General features: G+C 43.2%; 1 protein-coding gene and 1 long non-coding RNA gene across 2 annotated transcripts; one reads left to right on the plus strand and one right to left on the minus strand.

Annotated features, from left to right (window-relative positions):
• Positions 1-13097: 13097 nt before the first annotated feature.
• Positions 13098-17435, minus strand: LOC114791246 (uncharacterized). Its single transcript, XR_003749951.1, has 3 exons — positions 16695-17435; positions 15099-15491; positions 13098-13671 (listed from the first exon to the last, which is right to left on the minus strand). It is a non-coding gene; the product is annotated as an uncharacterized LOC114791246 (long non-coding RNA).
• Positions 17436-18090: 655 nt separating this feature from the next.
• On the plus strand, positions 18091-19150 carry LOC114789904 (transcription factor Sp5). The gene is made up of 2 exons (XM_028979366.1): positions 18091-18163; positions 18314-19150. Exons 1-2 carry the CDS (start codon positions 18116-18118, stop codon positions 19148-19150), a joined length of 885 nt encoding a protein of 294 aa, XP_028835199.1. The 5' UTR covers positions 18091-18115.
• Positions 19151-19326: the final 176 nt, after the last annotated feature.

Here is a 19326-nt window from a genome sequence, read left to right on the forward strand (position 1 = left end):
TATTCACACATGATCTTTTTGTAATCCTGTTGTTTGGTTAAAGGTTTGTACTACTTCTCAGAGCAAAAATCTGTAACTGTTTCCTGTGACTATGTGACCCCACTTCCAGAAATTCAGAAATGTGCTTGCATTAATGTAAGGTTCTGTTTAATTATGATAAATACTCAATGCATTTCAATGTTTCTGTTAAATAAAAAAAATCAATGACAATGTGCTTAAAATATCGGTGTATTTACGGAGCTATGTGTCACATTTGCAATTTTTTATGGTCAGTGTGATATAAGAGAGCAGGTGTGTGTGTGTGTTTGTGATTGAGTGAGAGAGACAGAGAGAGAGAGAAAGTGAAGGCCTGTGGCCAGTAGGTGGCATCTAGTCTCTGGATTTAATCTTAACTGAGACAGCACTGTGCTGTTCATGAAAAAACACACAGTGAAATCATATCCAATATGGGTCTGATTTATACATCAATGTAATAATTCAACTGAGAGGCTTAATAAAACACCATAAATCCATAAATTAACTGTGGGAATCGATGTTGTTGACATCATCCACTGGATCATCCTCTGTATTAGATATGACCCCAGGGCACTGGCCCTGGGGTTAATATGTGATGAAGAACTGTATTATCAGAAAATCTGTAACTGCTCCCTGGAGAGCTGTGTGTGGAACCTAAAATGTCAAGTTTTCCATAGCAGCGACAACTGCATTCAGTACCGTTTAGGAACACACCCAGTGGGACAGGGAAATGTCACCCTACGAGCAAGCAAGTCAGGCTACCTCACGATCTACCAGTGATCATCTCGAGGACAGTCTCAGATCACTAACATTTATTAGTAGAGCTTCAAAGGAAACCGCACACACCCACACTGGGAGCAGCTGCCTCGGTTTTTGTCTGTCGCTTCACATTATTAAGCGTCAAGTGAAATGCTGTCTCCTCAATGACTGCACAACATTTTCCTAATACTGTATGTTCTTCATAGATCTAATGCAAGGTGAAGTGAATGCCAAGTTTACAGGCGGAGTCTGTTCAGAGGGTTCTTGTTCTCAATGTCTTGAAGAAAAAATATGGGGTGGTAGTAGTCTAGTGGGTAACACACTCGCCTGTGAACCAGAAGACCCAGGTTCAAATCCCACTTACTACCATTGTGTCCCTGAGCAAGACACTTAACCCTAAGTTGCTCCAGGGGGACTCTCCCTGTAACTACTGCTTGTAAGTCGCTCTGGATAAGGGCGTCTGATAAATGCTGTAAATGTAAAAAATATATATAATTAAATGTTCTTTTTCCAGTTCCAAACCTTAATGCTTTGCCACTTTCTTTTATCGTATATCACTTAGAGTGATTTTATTTTATTCCACCAGCAGCTGTTTTTGGTGATGTATGTATAGTAGTAGTTAATTTCTCTTGTTTGCGCAGATTGCAATAATTTATTCATTCAAATGTTTTTTAAATGTGACTGTAAGTCTTTGTGTCTCTAACATTTGATTAATAAGCTATACAGTCATGGCCAAAGGTTGACACAACCTGACACAAATGACACAAATACTGGTTTTCACAATGTTTGCTGCTTCCATTTTTATTATGGCAATTTGCATATACTCAAGAATGTTATGAAGAGTATATCAGATAAAATGCAAAGTCTCACAAAAGTCTCGCAAAATAAAAACTTCCACTTCATTTCACTGCCTCAAGTCTTGAATTCATTGTTCTTTCTCTGTTAACCATGGTTACCTGCAAGGAAACACAATCAGTCATCATTGCGTTCCATAAAAAGGCAAGGATATTGCTGCTACTAATATTGCATCTAAATCAACCATTTTTCAGATCAAAAACTTCAAGGTTCATGGCTTCAAGGTTCCCAAGAAAGTCCAAAGCTTGCTTAGGAATGGCAGCAGGCAGGTGTGAGTGCATCTGCACGCACAGTGAGGCAAAGACTATTGGAGGATGACCTGCCACTTCTCTCCAAGAAAGACATCAAGGACGGACTGTTATTCTGCAAAAAATACAGGGATTGGATTGCTGAGGACTGGGGTCAAGTCATTTAAAAGGTGAGTCCTGTCTCGTGCCAACAGTAAAGCATCCTGAGACCATTCATGTGTGCTCCTCATTTAAAGGAGTGGGTTCATTCACAATTTTGCCTAAAAACACAGCAATGAATAAAGAATGGTACCAAAGAATGGTATCACTGCATGGCCAGGAAAATCCAATTGAGAACTTGTGGTCAATCCTCAAGAGGCAGGTGGACAAAAAAAAACCAACACATTCTGACAAACTCCAAGCACTTATTATGAAGGGCCAACACTGCAAATATTGATGTAAACTTGATGTAATTGTCAAAAAAAGCCTTTGGAGCTATGTTACGTCCCTGGATGTATGCTCCCACGTGTTCTGTGTGTCTGGCTGTGTTTTTGTGTCCTGTCTCTTTTAGGTTGACTTCGTGGGAAGCCTACCAGCTCCACCTACCATCTGCCTATTGGTCACCTCCACCTATATAAAGAGACTTTAGATGGTGTTCGGGAGGTCCCCAGGGTCTGCTAGACCCTTGCTCTTTTGGGAAGTCCCCAGGGTCCACGGAGATCTGCAAGGAGCTCCGTTGGGGATCTCATTCGTGTGTCTTGTTGCCATGTGTGATAGACCCTTTGTTGTTAGCCTGTGTTAGCCTGTTAACTTTATGTGCCCTTTTCGTTGTGTGTGTGTTTAAGTTATCCCTGTTGGACAATCCCTTCCTTTAGGCTGTGCTGATGTTGTTTAGCTGTGCTGAGTCTGCTGTTTCATTGTACCTGTTAGCGCACTGTAAATAAAAGCACTATTTGTATGCTTTGTTTGGTTGTGTATGTAACAGGGGACGTCTTCCTCTCCACACGCTTGTCGCATTTCTTAGACCCCTATATATAGGAATATAACAAACTTATACAATGCTTGTAATTATACTTCAGTACACCACAGACACAACTGACAAAAAGATCGAAAAATAATGAAGCAGCAAACTTCAAAACAGTAGCAAAAACAGTATTTGTGTCATTCTCAAAACCTTTGGTTATGACTGTATGTGTTGAGATGTGTTGCATTTTTTGGTATGTTGCTATGGTTTAATTCATTAATTCACAACTTAATATGATTGGGACAATCCACATATTACAGTTTTAAGAGCACACCTCCAGCCAATCATAATTAAGCATTCACTATGGTACACTGCCTAAATAATGTAATTTCCATTGGGGAATAGTCCCTAATGTGATCAGATTAAAGATTTTCCTGGTGCCACAAGAGGTATTCAGATTTTAAATTTGAATTGTGTTTGTAATACTATGGTGCACAAATCACAGAGGGCTGTGTTTGAGCAAAATTCAGTCCCACTGCATCTAAAGTCCATACTTTACTGAAACAAGCTTCATGAAATGAGCTGCCTATTTGTTGCATCTTATTAGAGAAGTTAGACTTTTTATCTAAATCAATTCAGCATCTTAATTTGAAGTGACTGAGACTTATTGGAAGATCACAATGAATTTTAAATCAGCAAGACGGTCTATTTTGCGTTCCAGAAATTTCTTCATTAATGCAGTCAGTGGTGAATGTCATTATGAACAGAAAGTGAAAAAGGAGGCTAGAGAAGCACAGCGAAAGAGGGAAAATGTGAGACAGTATGACATATTTAATTTATGTTGAAATACCCAGCTCATTTTGAAACATGCACAATTCCTATTTAGCCTAGATCATTTAATTTGTTATTTAGAGAAATAATCAGCATGCTGGTAATGAATATTCCCTTTATACTATGCCCATGTTTTATTAGATTTTTATTTTGTGAAGCAAAAGAAGGCAGTTCAACTCCAACTGATCTTTTTAATAATTAGAATTTGTTAAGTGTTAACCACTGCGAGACCTATGGTCAGCATGTAGCTCTATGCTGTTTTTAGTGCAGCTCTCATGTCATACAGCAAGGGTTTGAATCCCGACTCTGCTTCCCTCAGCTGTCTCTGTCAGCTGCATCTGGAGCGTGAGTGGCTCAGAGCAGACATTCACTCATTCACCAGCCCACCACATGGTGAACACAATATGCATACATTCATAAGAACAATTTAGAGTCGCCATTTTACCTAGTGATCATGCCTTTGTGCTACCCAGAGCAAAAGCACACAAATTCCACGCACATAAAGCCAGAATCAAGACTCAAACTCACAACTTGGGAGATGTAAGGCCACATTACTAAGTGCCATGCCACATTGTGGCAAATTTTCTGTGAGAACCTCCATCATGCTTTCACACTTCATGTGCATTGCAATAGAAGTGTTCTTGTTTCTCAGACAGATGATGAACAGTTCATATTAAGATGCTGGCCAATTGAAACAGTGGGAAAGGGAAAAAGACATTCATGAGATAACATTGTCCATATATGCATGCTCAATGCAGAAAAAAAATATTTGATGCTCTCTTTCCCTTCAAAGCTTAGCCTTTTCCAGTTATCAATTCTGCACAGAATAGATCAGATGCCTGTGATCCAGCAGAGATGCAATTACTGCTTTGAATCGGTTGGGGCAAACGTTTTTAGCTCTCAGTGAGCAGAGATATTCTGGATAAATCTGACCAAATTTATTTAAGGCTATAGATCTGCTGTAGACACAGAGGGAAAATATAGGATTCAGCATGTCAGCATTGCAGTCCCATATTCCCATCTAAGAGCTATATGTGTAGAGAGAGAGTGAGATTACATTGACGTTTCAATTCCTCAGTCCTATATCTCTGCATGCAGTACTTCTTCTTAGAAGTGACATTAACACATTCTGCTGGATATTCTGTTGCAGATTAAAACCTCAGGTCCTTTAAGTGATTGTCGGTGAGTGCTGAGTTTTCGTTTGTGTGCCTTTATTGTGGGCAGGTTCCCTTTACTGCTGCAGAGAATCAGCAGGTTCCATGTTGCAACACATGTGCAGCACTGGCAGCATGGCCTTTCAGGATGTCTGATGTTCACACCCAGGAGCTAACCCAGCTGCACTGTTCTCACAGTCCATGCAGAAAGAGATTTGTGAAGATACTGTAGGGCATCTGCTGTAATGGGTCTGACAGTCTGGCTCAGAGCTGAGAGAAAGGTCAGTCTGTCAGAATGAGGAATGGACTCTTAATCTCAGACACAGGTGGCTCAGCACAGCCTCAAGAGCCAGCTGCACTTTCTTTAGATACAGCTTTATTCATTTGTGCTGAATTTATGTTTGGATTCACATCAGTAAATTCAAAATATGAGCACCTTGGTTGGTGACCACCTATGAGCACATATTATTCTTAAATAGCCAGTGGTGGCCTAGAGGGTAAGGAAGCTGACTTGCATCCAAAGGGATGCAGGTACAAATCCCAAACCACCAAGGTGAGGTCCCCTTCAGCAAGGTACCGTCTTCACACACTGCTCACCAGGCCATCTTCATGGCCACTAAGGGTGATGGGTTAAATGCAGAGGACAATTTTTGTTGTGTACTCACATCACAATGACCAAAACAATTAATTTTACTTCTACATCTTTTTTATGTTGGCTGATTCATACAAAATTTACTGTATGCAATTAAAAGTAAAAATTTGTCATACAATTTCTGTTTAGATTTTTTATAAAGGCTTTTGTCATAGAAAACAGTTTTGCTGCATCACATTGACTGATATGCATGTCTAAATGGCATTTTAATAATACATCTCTGTATATGCTAGTTGTGGAAATATGGTTCTTCTGTGGGGTCTGATTTCATGTAATTTCTAAAAGCAGATTGTAAAATACTGCTTATTTAAGTCCACCACTGAGATCTGAGTGCCATAAATTTAGTTATTTATGTATTTATTATTGATTCATATTTTTTATTGGACAGGAGTTGCACTTCATCATTTGGAAATGGCTGGGTTTAAAGAGGTAACATTTTTACAATGAACAAACCGTCTTCCTAAATGCTAGTCGTGGGAATGTGGTCACTCTATTCAGACAAGATTGGTAAGTTTTAATGGGCGTTAACCACTACATGTAGCAATACTGTTCAGACAAAACAAGATTGTTGAGTTTCAATGAGCTGAGCTTGTAGAGCGGGATTTTAAGTTAACAAACCGTATTTTCTGGAATGCAAATTGTTGCTATGTGGTTCTTCTGTTCTGACAAGAATGGTAGGTTTCAAGCACTATTTCACAATAGCAGCCCTAGTATTTGGTTGACCCATATGTAGCAATACTGTTCAGACAAGATCAGTTAGTTTTAATGGGCACTGGTCTGACTACAAGTCATTTCTAAAGGCAGATTCTGAAAGCCAGTTGGCCTAAGGAAATATACTGCTCTATTTGAATGTTATACAGGGTGGGCCGTTTATATGGATACACCTTAATAAAATGGGAATGGTTGGTGATATTAACGTCCTGTTTGTCGCACATTAGTATATGTGAGGGGGCAAACTTTTCAAGTTGGGTGGTGACCATAGTGGCCATTTTGAAGTCGGCCATTGGATCCAACTTTTGTTTTTTCAATAGGAATGTGACACATCAAATTTATTGGTAAATTCACAACGTAATGTAACTTTATTCTTTTAACGTAACTTTATTCTTACATGAGTTATTTACAAGTTTCTGACCACTTATAAAATGTGTTCAATGTCACAAACCATTCCCATTTTATTAAGTTGTATCCATATAAATGGCCCACCCTGTAGATTATTGGATACTCACGTTTCACTTAAGAAACCACGCTCTCATTCTTTTAAAGATAGTACATTAACAATTTCAAAATATGCTTTGTTCTCATATTATGTGATTGTTTTCACACTGTAGCAGTTGTAAGTGATTTACAGTAATTGCAGTAATTTACAGTAATTCGCATTACGGTAACATTCTAGACACAATTAGTATCCCAGAGTGATAAAATGTTAATAGACAATGTGTAATATCACCCAAAGTATTAGGACTTCATCCTGTTATAATTGTATAAGTTATCCTTAATATGCCAAACTTTTCCTCCTTTCTACCTTTCCTCCTCACATGCTTTCATCTTTCCATTTCAGCTTTTCAAGCCATAATCATGTTCATTCATGAATAGTAAATTGTGCACAGGAATTTGGAGTGCAGGATGCCAAGAAAGTGAAGATCATTTGTCTTCTTAAAATTTGTAAAACCTGCAGTCACATCATTAACTATTATACTACCCGCTGCTTGATGACAGCAAAAGGGCTCAGGAGATTATTTGAAAGCAGGAGGCGAGTGCTGCCCCAGAAGGTTGTTGGTTCAAATTCCGAACCGCCAAGGTGCCACTGAGGTGCCACTGAGCAAAGCACCATCCCCACACACTGCTCCCCGGGCGCCTGTCATGGCTGCCCACTGCTCACCAAGGGTGATGGATTAAAAGCAGAGGACACGTTTTGTTGTGTGCACCGTGTGCTGTGCTGAAGTGTTTCTCAATCAGCATTGCTTCACATAAAGGTTTTGACTTATTTCCACACTGAAATGTGCTGTTTCTTTCATTTCTTCTGCGATTTGGCAGAATACTATATATCATTATGAAAATGAAATATGTTTTTCCTTCTCTCAGATTTTTTTCCATGTTAGTCATCTTTAAATGTTTCAGATCATCAATTAGTCAAAGACACCACAAGTAATAATAAAATGTGGTTTAGCAGCAACAGAGGAATGAACTCACAACAGAGTAACAGAGCAAGGATGGCCACCATGAGGACGCTGACCTCTCCCTCATTTGTTTCCAAGTAGGCAGCCTCGTGGGCGTCCACACACACTGGGAGGTGGATATGGAATCAAGCATTTGCAATGAGTCTTTCTGGGGGGAATTTTGTAGATCAACCACATTGGAGTTTTTTTTTAGCATGAACCATCTTTTTAAGTTCTGGTCAGGACATAGACTCTACTGTGCACAATTTACTATTCATGAATGAACCTGATTATGGCTTGACAAGCTGAAATGGAAAGATGTAGAGTCTAGGTCACTCCAAAGTCTTCATTCTGTTTTCTTCAGCCAATCAGAGGTGGACTTACTGTTGTGTTTTGGACCACTGTCCTGTTGCAGAATTCATGCCATTTTATGGAATCATGAACACTGTCTCTCACTGTGGTTCACTGAAGTCCCAAAGCTTTAGAAATGGCTTTGTTACCTTTTCCAGGCTGATAGATCACAAGTTTCACATTTGTTCCTGAATTTGGCATAATGTCTAGCTTTTGACAATATTTTGCCCACATCACTTTTTCAGGCAGGTCTTCTTTAAGTGATTTCTTGATTGAGAACAGGTATGGCAATTATTTGGCCTGGGAGTGGCTAGAAATATTGAACTCAGGTAAGAAATCAGAGAGGACAAAAACACTTTTTCACACCACCTCATAGGACATTAAGATGAGGCAGGAGTACAACTTCACGAATTCTTACAAGTCTTTGGGAAAAAAAGATGGCTGACCACTCTAAGGTTGTTGTGTCATTTTTCTTCCAATTCTCTTTGCCCCACTACTGCCTCCAAACCCAACAGTATAGGAATAATTATAAGAAACCCAGGAACCCCCGACTCACAAACTCACATGGACAGTGGACAGCCAAATTAGAGGCATTTATTAACACAGGAAAGGGTGAATACAGTCAGGGTAGTCAGTGGAAGGCAATGTAGTGCACAGGACTTCATGCCAATGAGGACAAATTCAATGGAATATTTTGAATATATTCTACTTTCTCAAAGAACACTCCCATGATTCAATTCAGTGTGGCTGAAAAAAATGTGCTGTGATGTTTCCCCTCGGTACATGCTTCGTATGCCAATGAGCTTTTGCTTTGGTAAAACCCAATGTTCTTCTGCTTGGATTTTCTGCAGTGGGATTCTTTCTCCAACTCAGACCTGCAGAGCAACAGACAACACATCTGCCATCTTTGAAGAGTTATTCTATTTTTACTGCTTCGCATTTGACACTGAAAATATGCAATGAAATGAATATTTTTGTGAAATAATATTTCATGTCCTGCTCCTAGTTTTCCATTTCTCTTTCTTCCAATCGTTCTTTTAAACCCCTCCTAAAAACTGTTCACTTTGTGTCCCACTGTCTGTGTCTATGCTCTCCATGGGTTGGTAAGAGATATCTGAGCAGTGCAGGCAATGCAAATTTATTTATGCAAATCCTGCAGTCATTAAATGTGCTTAAAAATAAAAAGAACAATACTTTTTTTATTAAATATATTATGAAGGTTGAAAATATATTTGAGACTGACGAGTACTTGTAATTGTCACATGACACCGTTTGCATGCTCCGGGGAATGTGGAAGCACAAATGGGACCGTGTCACTTGGTCATTGTTCACATACCCTCCGGCGTGAACTAGTGGGTCTGTGTGTGCGCCGGTTTGGCGTTAAATGATGCTCATTTACGTGGGACTACATCCACCGCCCTCTTTCCCCTCCCCATGGCAAATTACTTTTACTTTGTTGTGTAGAGTCTATGTGCTTATGCTGTTGAGATGGGTTTTTTTTACGGTCCCCATTGGAGTACAATCTGGGGGTTGTCTTTTTTTGTTTCTGACCTGTGTTGTGTAAATGTATGGTCAAGATGATGGCCAAGTTTCATTAGTACTTGTACTTTTGACATGAATTGTTGCAATAACAATTAAGTGTCTTATCAATCTATTGTTTCTTCTTTGTCTGAAACATGACTCAACCAATCCCATTAAGCCAAATCTATTGTTACCTGTTCTTGTCTCCATCCTGTTCTCCATATTTCTCTCTATACATTTACATTTTACATTTACAGCATTTATCAGACGCCCTTATCCAGAGCGACTTACAATCAGTAGTTACAGGGACAGTCCCCCCCTGAAGTGCCTTGCACAATGGTAGTAAGTGGGATGAACCTGGGTCTTCTGGTTCATAGGCGAGTGTGTTACCTACTAGGCTACCACCCAGTAACCTGGTACCACAAGCGTCCACATTTGTTGGGTGTGCAGCACAAGCTGGTCCACGCTCGCATATTAAATTGGTGAAGGCTCACCTGCCTCTGTCGCATTACTCCGAACTGGGGTTTCAGTTCTCACCAGCAAGAGCTCTCTTGTCTCTGTCCTGTTCCTCCATGACAGAATGACAGAGCCCAACATTAACCCTGCAGAGTTCTCTGCCTTATGTGATCAGGAGGTTACACATCTGCGGCAGCGTTTGCATGAGGTGGCTGTCAGGTGCCAGGCAGCCCGGATTCTGCTACCTGCTTCTCCTCCTCCTCTTCCAGAGCCCAACCTGGCACCGAAGGAAACGACCACTCTCTGATATTTTTGAACTCCAGCCCAACCATTATCCCTCCTCCCAGTCTCTCTGATCCAGCTGCTGCTGCCATCACCTACCAGGCCTTCAAGGCCACCTTCAGCCATGTGGATGGTGTGGAGGACATCTCCTCACAATTATACAATCTGCACCAGGGTTTCTCTTTCATTAGCCACTTCACAGCAAAATTCAGGACCCTGGCCACCAAAATACAGATGGATCCCCACACCCTCCAGACCCTCTACTATGAAGCACTGCCGCTGCACATCAGAAACGAGATGGTCATCCTGGTCAGCCAAAGGTCATCCCCTTTTGTCTCTGCAATGCACCCGCTGTCTTCCAGCAGTTTTTGAACGAGGTCATCCATGACATGTTGGGATGGTGAGTATACACCTACCTCGACGACATCCTCATCTACTCATCTTCACAGGAAACCTACGTACAGCATGTGAGAGCATTTCTAAAGAGATTGCTTGCCCACCAGCTGTACTGTAAGCTGGAAAAACACATTCCTGGGTTTCTCCATCTCGCTTCAGGGTTTGGCCACTGGAGCCCAAGGCGGTGATGTTGTGGCTCCTACCCATGACACTCAAGCAGCTGCAATGGTTCCTTTTCAATCAGTGCAGTCTCTGTGCCCTTGACCACCCTCATGAAAACATCTCCACGACCCTTGTACCTGACTCCAGCTGCCATTCAAACCTTTCATTCACTCTGCCATTGCTTCACCTCTGCTCCCATTCTTCAGCACCCGGACCTGGCACTACTGTTCATTGTGGAGGTTAACACGTCAGATGTGGGCACTGGTGCCGTCCTGTCTCAAAGTGGCTGCTTGGCTCAGCTTGCAGTTCCATATGAGACAATTACTCAATAGTAGAGTGCCATATGAGACAAATACTCAATAGTAGAGTGGTAGTAGTACCTTAAAATATATTCTGTAACCAGTGTAACAAGATTTTAGTATGTGGTGAGGTGTTCTCAGTTTTACTCCTAGTGAGAGTTCTGGATGGTGTGTATTGAATCAGATTAAGCATCTAAAGGCCTTTAAAGTAATAAATTCTGGTAGAAGTAAAACATGGATTATTTGAGTATTGTGCAGGTAATGCTTTTTGTGCATGAAGAGCATGTGTGTGTGTGTGTGTGTGGGCATGAGGGAGTTGGATTGTCATTTACTGGTTTGTGTTCCTAATAACCTAAATGAATGGTGAACATGCCATTCTGTGAGCGTTTGCAGACCAGTGCTTTTTGTGCACAATGTGCACATTAAATAAAACACTCTGGCCAGCTTCAGGCATGATGAATTTTCTTTTGAAACCCGGGGTCCATACCGTATTAATAATTTGATTGTACGTGGGGAGTGTTATTCTTCAAAAAAAATTACACACATGTAGAAATACTACTACGATGCCATCAGAGTTTTAAAGCACACCTATGTGATAACCGGTCCAGAATGTGTCAAGGCACATGTGGAACAGGGGATGTATATAGGAGATTAGAGTCTAGTGAATACAAGTGGGAACACAGACTTTGTCACTCCATACAATCCTCTTAATGTCGCTGCCTGTCATCAACAGAATCCTGCTGCAACCTGCTTATCGTCACATAGTCAGGTCTGCCCCTCAGTAATCTGCTGGTAACTTTTATCCAGGTAAAGAACAGTCCTCCTCCCAACGTCTCTCAGCTGTCTGGCTGCCTGCAAAATACCTGAAATCCTTGTCTTTCCTCTGCACTCAGCAGTTCAGTTTTTCCACGATTTTTTGGCTTATAATATAAATAAATTAGTTATCTGTGAATCCAACGTCGCAAATGTTTGGGGATCATTGTAAGACCATTCCTTTGATTGGCTTTAAGGTCATTGACAAAGATGGGAAACCATGAAATAATGCAATACTAAAAAATTTTTTTGTTAAAATGTTAGTAATAGCAGACAGACAAATTTTACTGTTGGGACTAGGAAGTCCCCTGGGATCAGGTCAGGTGTTATTCCAGGCCACACCCCTCCGATTGTCCATCGAATCCCAGCAGGACTCAACACCAGTGTTCTTCCTGACAGCCATGGCTCACGTTCATGTAGTTCTGGGGTTCCCCTGGCTCGCCACTCATGAGCCATGCATCCATTAGGCCACCAGCACCATTCTGGGTTGGAGAGCCAGTGATCCCATCACCGTCCTCCCACCACAGAATGGGTGGCAGCCTGTCTCTCTTGTCAGCACAGCCACGCCCTGGCCAAGCAAAGTCACAATCAAGCCAAGCCCCACACACTCCAAGCCAAGCCCAAACCACATCCAAGTCAAGCCATGCCCCCGTCAAGCTGTGAGGATGAAGGACAGCCATGCAGACCACGATGATAAGGATGCTACTTTTATCTCTGAATTTCAGTTGTGGATTTAATTATATATGTAAACTATTATATCTACAGGGGTCTGTTTCAACTCCTGTCGTGTCTTGTACATTTTTGTGAATTAATAATTAGGATGTGATAACTTTGGATAATGACCATTGTTCTTCAGTGTGTGATTTTATCTGTGGGATGAAAACCGACCTCCACCTCGGCATTGTGTATTCATCACAACAACAAAAAGATTTCAAGGTTTCAGGTCACAGATTTCAAGAACCAATTATTAACACGACTTAAAAAGCATAAATCATTCAAGGGCAGACTGGTTGTTTGACTTTACATGTGATTATCTCACCAATTTAAAAGTCTCTTAGTCGGGCCCATCACAGATGTAAACTTGTTCAAGGCCACACATACTTATTAGAACTGATTGGGGAACTTTGATGTAATTTCTGGGGAACTGGAAATTTGCTGATCAAACCAGGTCAAAACATCATTAGCGATGGTCTCCTATCCACCATCATCCTTCCTCCACACACACCACCCTTCTGCTTTTGTGTGTTATGCAAAGTGATTTATGGCCAGTTTCACTGTCTCTGTTCCATCATACTTTATTATTCCTGTAGAGATCAATCAATGCTCTGCACGTTTTAGCATTACAAGTGTTTAGAAAAACACTGGATCAAACTGTTTTTTTTCATCTGTCCATTACATTCTTGATCATTTTTGATGGATTTTTAAAAAACTAAATACAAAACAATCATTGGCATCAGAATAGAGTGTACAGTGAAGAATGGTGATATTTTAATGTTTTGTTAAGACAAAGAAAATTGAAAATTGCATAAACTGTTGATCTAGGGTTGTGAGTTTGAATGCCGGCTGGTGTGGGTCCGATTTCGTTCTCTGGGTTCCTCCTAGCATCCAAAGGCATGAACACTAGTTGAGTTGGTGACTTGTTGGTGAACTGTCCATAAATGTAAGCGTGTGAGTGAAGGGTGTGTGTGTGTGTGTGTGTGTGCCCTGTGGCAGGCAGGTGCCCCACCCTGGGCTAGTCTCCACCCTGCACCAAGTGTACCTCGATGGGTTCCGTGACCCTGAGTAGAAATAAGCCGTCAAAGAAAGTGAGTCAGATACGTATGTTTTGTTAATCTACAGTGGATATACAGTACTGTACATCAGTGGGTCACTTGTACAATACATTGATGGTGTCTGCAGGAAAAATAGTGCATTTCCTGTCTCTTCATGTGTTTATCTGTCCGGACTGTGAATAATTGATCCAGCTTATTAAAGCCAACCTCACTTGGCCAGTCTTTGCTGTTTGATCGGAAGAATTATGCAGTACATAACAATTATTGTAACATCTGCAACTTTCTCTCACTGTTAATGTCTGCGCGTCTGTGCATGATTTAATGAATTCGGTAAAAACCATGAATTTGATTTTACTTTTGTTTGCACACATTCCTGCAAACTAAAGATGTATAAAGACATACAGCTAGAAGTGTGTGTGTGAGCCTACGCACATCCACTGTCCACTGCTCTTGCCTCCCATCAAAAGAAAGAGCAGTAATTAAAGAATTCCTACTTTATTATAATTCTACAAAATGTGCGTGTTGTCTGAAGTAAAATAGGTCACTCCAGCACCCTGGAGTGTCTCTTTAAAGGCTCTGAATCTATAAGCAGTGCTCCCCGTCCCCAGACACTTCTGGCCCTGATAATTTCCTCTACTTTTTTCTTGTCATGCAAAGCGAATTCGGTCAGGCTGGCTGGTTTCAATAATAAGCGACTCCTGTGACACCGGGCACTTTAGAAACGCTCACTATCTCCAGAGCTCGGTCACCCAAATTGAGTCCCACAAGGCTTTTTGCTGCTTTGCTCGGGCTTGATCTTTGTGGGTTATTATGTATGGCAGCTGCACTTGGAGCACAAAGTTTCCAAAAATATTGCTGGCAAAAATTAAAATGTAAAACGGCACGCCACATTTGACTGATCGCAATGTACATATGTAGATAAAAACATGTCTAATTCGACTGGTCAGCACCAGACAGGCACTTCTTACATGAAAGCAAATCTCTATTTTCTGCGTTTTGTTGACTCCAGTGCATTGGTGCATTGCAAGAATGCGTTATTATTCACCCTCTTCTTTTTTTTTTTCCCAACATCACGGCCTTTCATGAGTTCCAAGGCCCTGAGCTTCAAAGCACAGGCACTAAACTCTCTGTTTACCAGCGCACTAAGTTCAAAGCTGACGTCTGAATGAAGCTGCTCCTGCAGAGGACCCCTCACAGCAGCTCTCATTACGTTCCCTTTATTGCCAGTAATGACTTTCTCAGATTAAAGGGGAAAACACCGTATCTGGTCTGGACCCGTTGTGTAAAAACAGCATTTTTCACCTTTGTCGGTGTTGATAACTTTCAGAATCTCCCTACATGTACCCTTTTTGGGGCAAAAAGCGGTAGAGAGCAACCAATAAGCATTTGTAAATGAACAGAGATGAAAGTGTGCTCCGCCCGATAGCAGATACCTGTCGGCTCCATCCCAGCCGCCATTGTGTAACTTGCTGTCAGCCCCTCAGCGCTGATCCGCGGTCGGATTAAATCGGGCCGCTCAGAGAAGCGGGTTTTATTTCTCCCCTTCAGAACGCCTCAAACCGATTCTGTCGGCATTCCCGTGGTTACTGACTCACAAGAGCAGTGTGTCCTGAGCACGTGTGTCTGCCTGTGCGGTGAGTCACTTCCTCGGATCCCTGCTCACTCTGTCCCGACAGGGAGAGACATTTTTGATTTGTCAAAATTTGCTCCTGCAGTGACAGGGTCTGTTCTGCTTCAGTGTGTAAAATAATCCACCTTCATCTGGACACACAGGTTTCCTCGCCTTGCTCTCTTCAGGCGACAGCCATAACACGTCTTGTCTTGTCCTGTTTGAAATATCCAACATATCGACTTACAAGCACTCCTACATGATGTTGTCCAGTTATGTCCTGTTCGACCCGTTCATTGTACAGAAAAGTTCTACTTTTCACCTATAGAGAAAACCTGTACAGTATTTAAGCTTTAGTTTTAGTTAGTATAGTTTAGTTTGGTGTGTATACAGTACAGGCCAAAAATTTGAACACACCTTCTCATTCAATGTGTATTCTTTATTTTCATGACAATTTACATTGGTAAATTCTCCCTGAAGGCATCAAAACTATGAATGAACAAATGTGGAGTTATGTACTTAACAAAAAGTGGAGACCTGGCCTCCACAGTCACCGGACCGGAACCCAATCGAGATGGGGGTTTGGGGTGACCTGGACTGCAGAGTGAAGGTAAAGGGGCCAACAAGTGCTAAACACCTCTGGGAACTCGAGACTGTTGGAAAACCATTTCAGGTGACGACTTCTTGAAGCTCATCTAGAGAATGCCAAGAGTGTACAAAGCAGTAATCAGAGCAAAGGGCGGCTATTTTGAAGAAACTAGAATATAAAACATGTTTTCAGTTATTTCACCTTTTATTGTTAAGTACATAACTCCACATGTGTTCATTCCTAGTTTTGATGCCTTCAGTGAGAATCTACCAATGTAAATGGTCATGAAAATAAAGAAAACACATTGAATGAGAAGGTGTGTCTGGTGTGTCTGTAATGTTTCTGGGTGAAACATTATTTCAATACACATGTACTATGTATACTGTTGTACTGACAATAAACACAATCTTGAATCTTGAATAACAATTCAAATGTCACGATGGTGGGGACAACTTCTCAACAAGTTTTTCTGAAAGCCAGCAAACATCTGCATGTAACTAAATTCATTGATGTCACAAGACAGAGACTCAATGACAGAACAACGGTCTGTTTCTTATACTGTGTGTGTGTGTGTGTGTGTGTGTGTGTGTGTGTGTGTGTGTGTGTGTGTGTGTGTGTGTGTGTGTGTGTGTGTGTGTGTGTGAGCTCTGGGTCCACGTAGGTATGAGTGGATCATGGCTCAGATGCTACACTACCACACACAGAGATCAGAATAATCTGCATGATTCAGTCTGAGGACTACCCGGAACTTTGGCTTCTTAAAAATTGGGGTTCCGCTTTTCCCGTAAGGTCAACAGATGATAAAAAAAAAGGCACAAAGTGTTGGGTTACCAGAGAAATCTTTCCGATTACAGAGATGGCGTGCAGCGCAGGATGAACAATGACTGCATTCTGCGACGTGGGACTTCAAAGCAGGATGGAGAGTGAACAGAGTTCTGCTTTGTTGCTGATCACAGGAAATCCACAGATGTTGCTCTAATCCATAAAGAGTCTTCTCCTTGACACACACACACACACACACACACGCACACACACACTCAGAATCTATCGATCATCACCATTAATCAGCCCAATCCCGAAGGTTCAGTTTTGTTGTGTGGTTATCCATGGGACGGTTCTCCAAAATGCTTCAACTTCAACCAATGCATTGTTTTGATCCATTTTTTTCATTAAAGCATAAGGAAATGCGATCCGGTACCAAAAGCTGACGACGACGATGATGACAGCTCAGGGCTCAGAACCGCCGGATCTGCTGGTGATCAGCATGTTGGCTGCGTCTCTTATTCATTAACGCAGCCTACAGTTTGTGAGGCTGCGCAACAGTTTTATCATCTTGAGACGGATGATGTTTACATTGTAGAATAAAACTGAAACTCGAAGATATAATTACACACGTGATTCTCCAGTGCAGCCTCCGTCATAGTCTCCATGACTACAGGTGTGTTAAAGTTTTAAAAGTTTTAACTGACCAATCAAATATAGACTAGTTAACGAAGCCGTAAGGCCGGCTAACATTACCACAATTCTACCCTGTTCATCCAGAGTCGAAACTAGAGCTGTGGACGGTTTGAATCAATTTTCTAGCCAAAGTAGGAAAACTACTGCCTCAGACTGCAGATCCGGAGATCAAGTAAACAATCTCGAGATCAAAGGCGTCATTAAAGATTTAGCTCTCCCATTCGTGTTGGTACACTTGTGCCCACGGAAAAATGGAGCGTCCATTTGCATGACACAATTGCATAAATAATCATCAATTGGAACTACTTAAAAAAAAAAAAAAAAAAGGAAAGAAAGGGAAAAAAACGAAACGTGGATGAATTCTCACTTTTAGCAGCACTTCACTCCTGTATTTGGCTATAATTTCCTGGCTTCTTCTTCTGCATCTTAAAGGCAACTGTCCTTCAGAGATCCACGACGCGCGGCTTTTGGCGCGAAAGGGTACCGCGTGTATTTTGACCGTGACGTACACACGAGGAGGTTAATTCATTCATTGTCGTCGTCCCCCTTGATCGGAACAACGGGACAAGTGGGACGCCGTCCTCGCGTGATTGGGCGGCGGCAAACTTGAAAGTGGGCGAATCCGGGTCCTGACTGGCTGGCGGCCCACCAAAGTCCCCACCACGTTCTCCGCGCCCGTCCCGCTCTCTCCAGTTGGTCCGAGGGCATCTCGTAAGTTGGAGCACTTGGACGCGAGGAAGTCACTCGTTTTCTTTTTTTTTTTTTTTTTTTTTGTTGCTGTGGGTGGGGGAAACATGGCCGTGGCTGCCGCGCGGAACGATTCGCTTCAGGCTTTTCTCCAGGTTTGTCGAATGTTCCATTGTTCATTATTAACCAAGTATTAAAATGTGCCTTGTTTGTGTTTACGAGTAATGGAATAGTGAGGCACCGCGATGGTAATAATAACTTATAATTACAGTGTGTGTGTGTGTGTGTGTGTATATATCTTACAGGACCGAACCCCCAACTCTTCGCCCGAGAGCTGCAGACACTCCCCCTTCGCGCTTCTGGCCGCCACCTGTAATCGCGGATCCGGCCCGGCAGAACTCCTCCAGGCCCCGTACGACGCGCCGCCGCCTTCCCCCTCCGGCCTCTTCCACCCGTGGGGCAGTGACGGAGCGACGCACTACTACTCGGCCCCCCTGCCCCTCACCCCGCCGGCAGAGCCGGGCTACCCGTACGACTTCTCCCCGGTGACCCTGCAGCCGAGCTCCGCTCCCACCTACGTCCCGGCGGTCGCGTACGCGCCCCCGCCCGGGACGGTCCTCGTCCCGGGACAGGCGCCGCGGGAGCGCGGGGAGGACGTCCCGTGGTGGAGCCTGCAGCAGCCGGGCCTGGTGCTGGGGAGCTACCACACCCAGATCGCCGCCCTCCTCCAGCCCGCTCGCAGGTGTCGCCGGTGCCGGTGCCCGAACTGCCAAAGCCCCGGGCCGCCCGCGGCGGGCGCGGCCAGGAAGAAGCAGCACGCGTGCCACGTCCCGGGCTGCGGGAAGGCGTACGGCAAGACGTCGCACCTGAAGGCGCACCTGCGCTGGCACTCGGGCGAGCGGCCGTTCGCCTGCGGCTGGTTCTTCTGCGCCAAGAGCTTCACCCGCTCCGACGAGCTGCAGCGCCACCTGCGCACGCACACCGGCGACCGGCGCTTCGCGTGCGCGCGCTGCGCCAAGCGCTTCACGCGCAGCGACCACCTGGCCAAGCACGCGAGGACGCACCTGGCCAGGGGGGGCGGGGCCGCGGGGCGCGTGAACGAAACGCGCCTGGCCAGGGGGGGCGGGGCCGGGGTCGCGTGAATGACGCACCTGACCAGGGGGGGCGGGGCCGGGGTCGCGTGAATGACGCGCCTGGCCAGGGGGGGCGGGGCCGCGAGGCCGGGGTCGCGTAAAGGACGCACGACTTCATGTGTAACTTCGTTCTACTGCTTCCATGTTAGAGCTTCTTGTTGTTGCGTGCATGCTTTCTGGCAATT

Source organism: Denticeps clupeoides, chromosome 5, assembly GCF_900700375.1.
Source record: "Denticeps clupeoides chromosome 5, fDenClu1.1, whole genome shotgun sequence".
Classification (NCBI taxonomy): Eukaryota; Metazoa; Chordata; class Actinopteri; order Clupeiformes; family Denticipitidae; genus Denticeps; species Denticeps clupeoides.

What these genes read in the sequence shown, in the direction of transcription:
- LOC114789904 (XM_028979366.1), top strand. Translation starts at nt 18,116, where the DNA reads ATGGCCGTGGCTGCCGCGCGGAACGATTCGCTTCAGGCTTTTCTCCAG. An exon ending in CGCTTCAGGCTTTTCTCCAG is followed by an intron (nt 18,164 to 18,313) that starts GTTTGTCGAATG and finishes TATATCTTACAG; the next exon opens with GACCGAACCCCCAACTCTTC.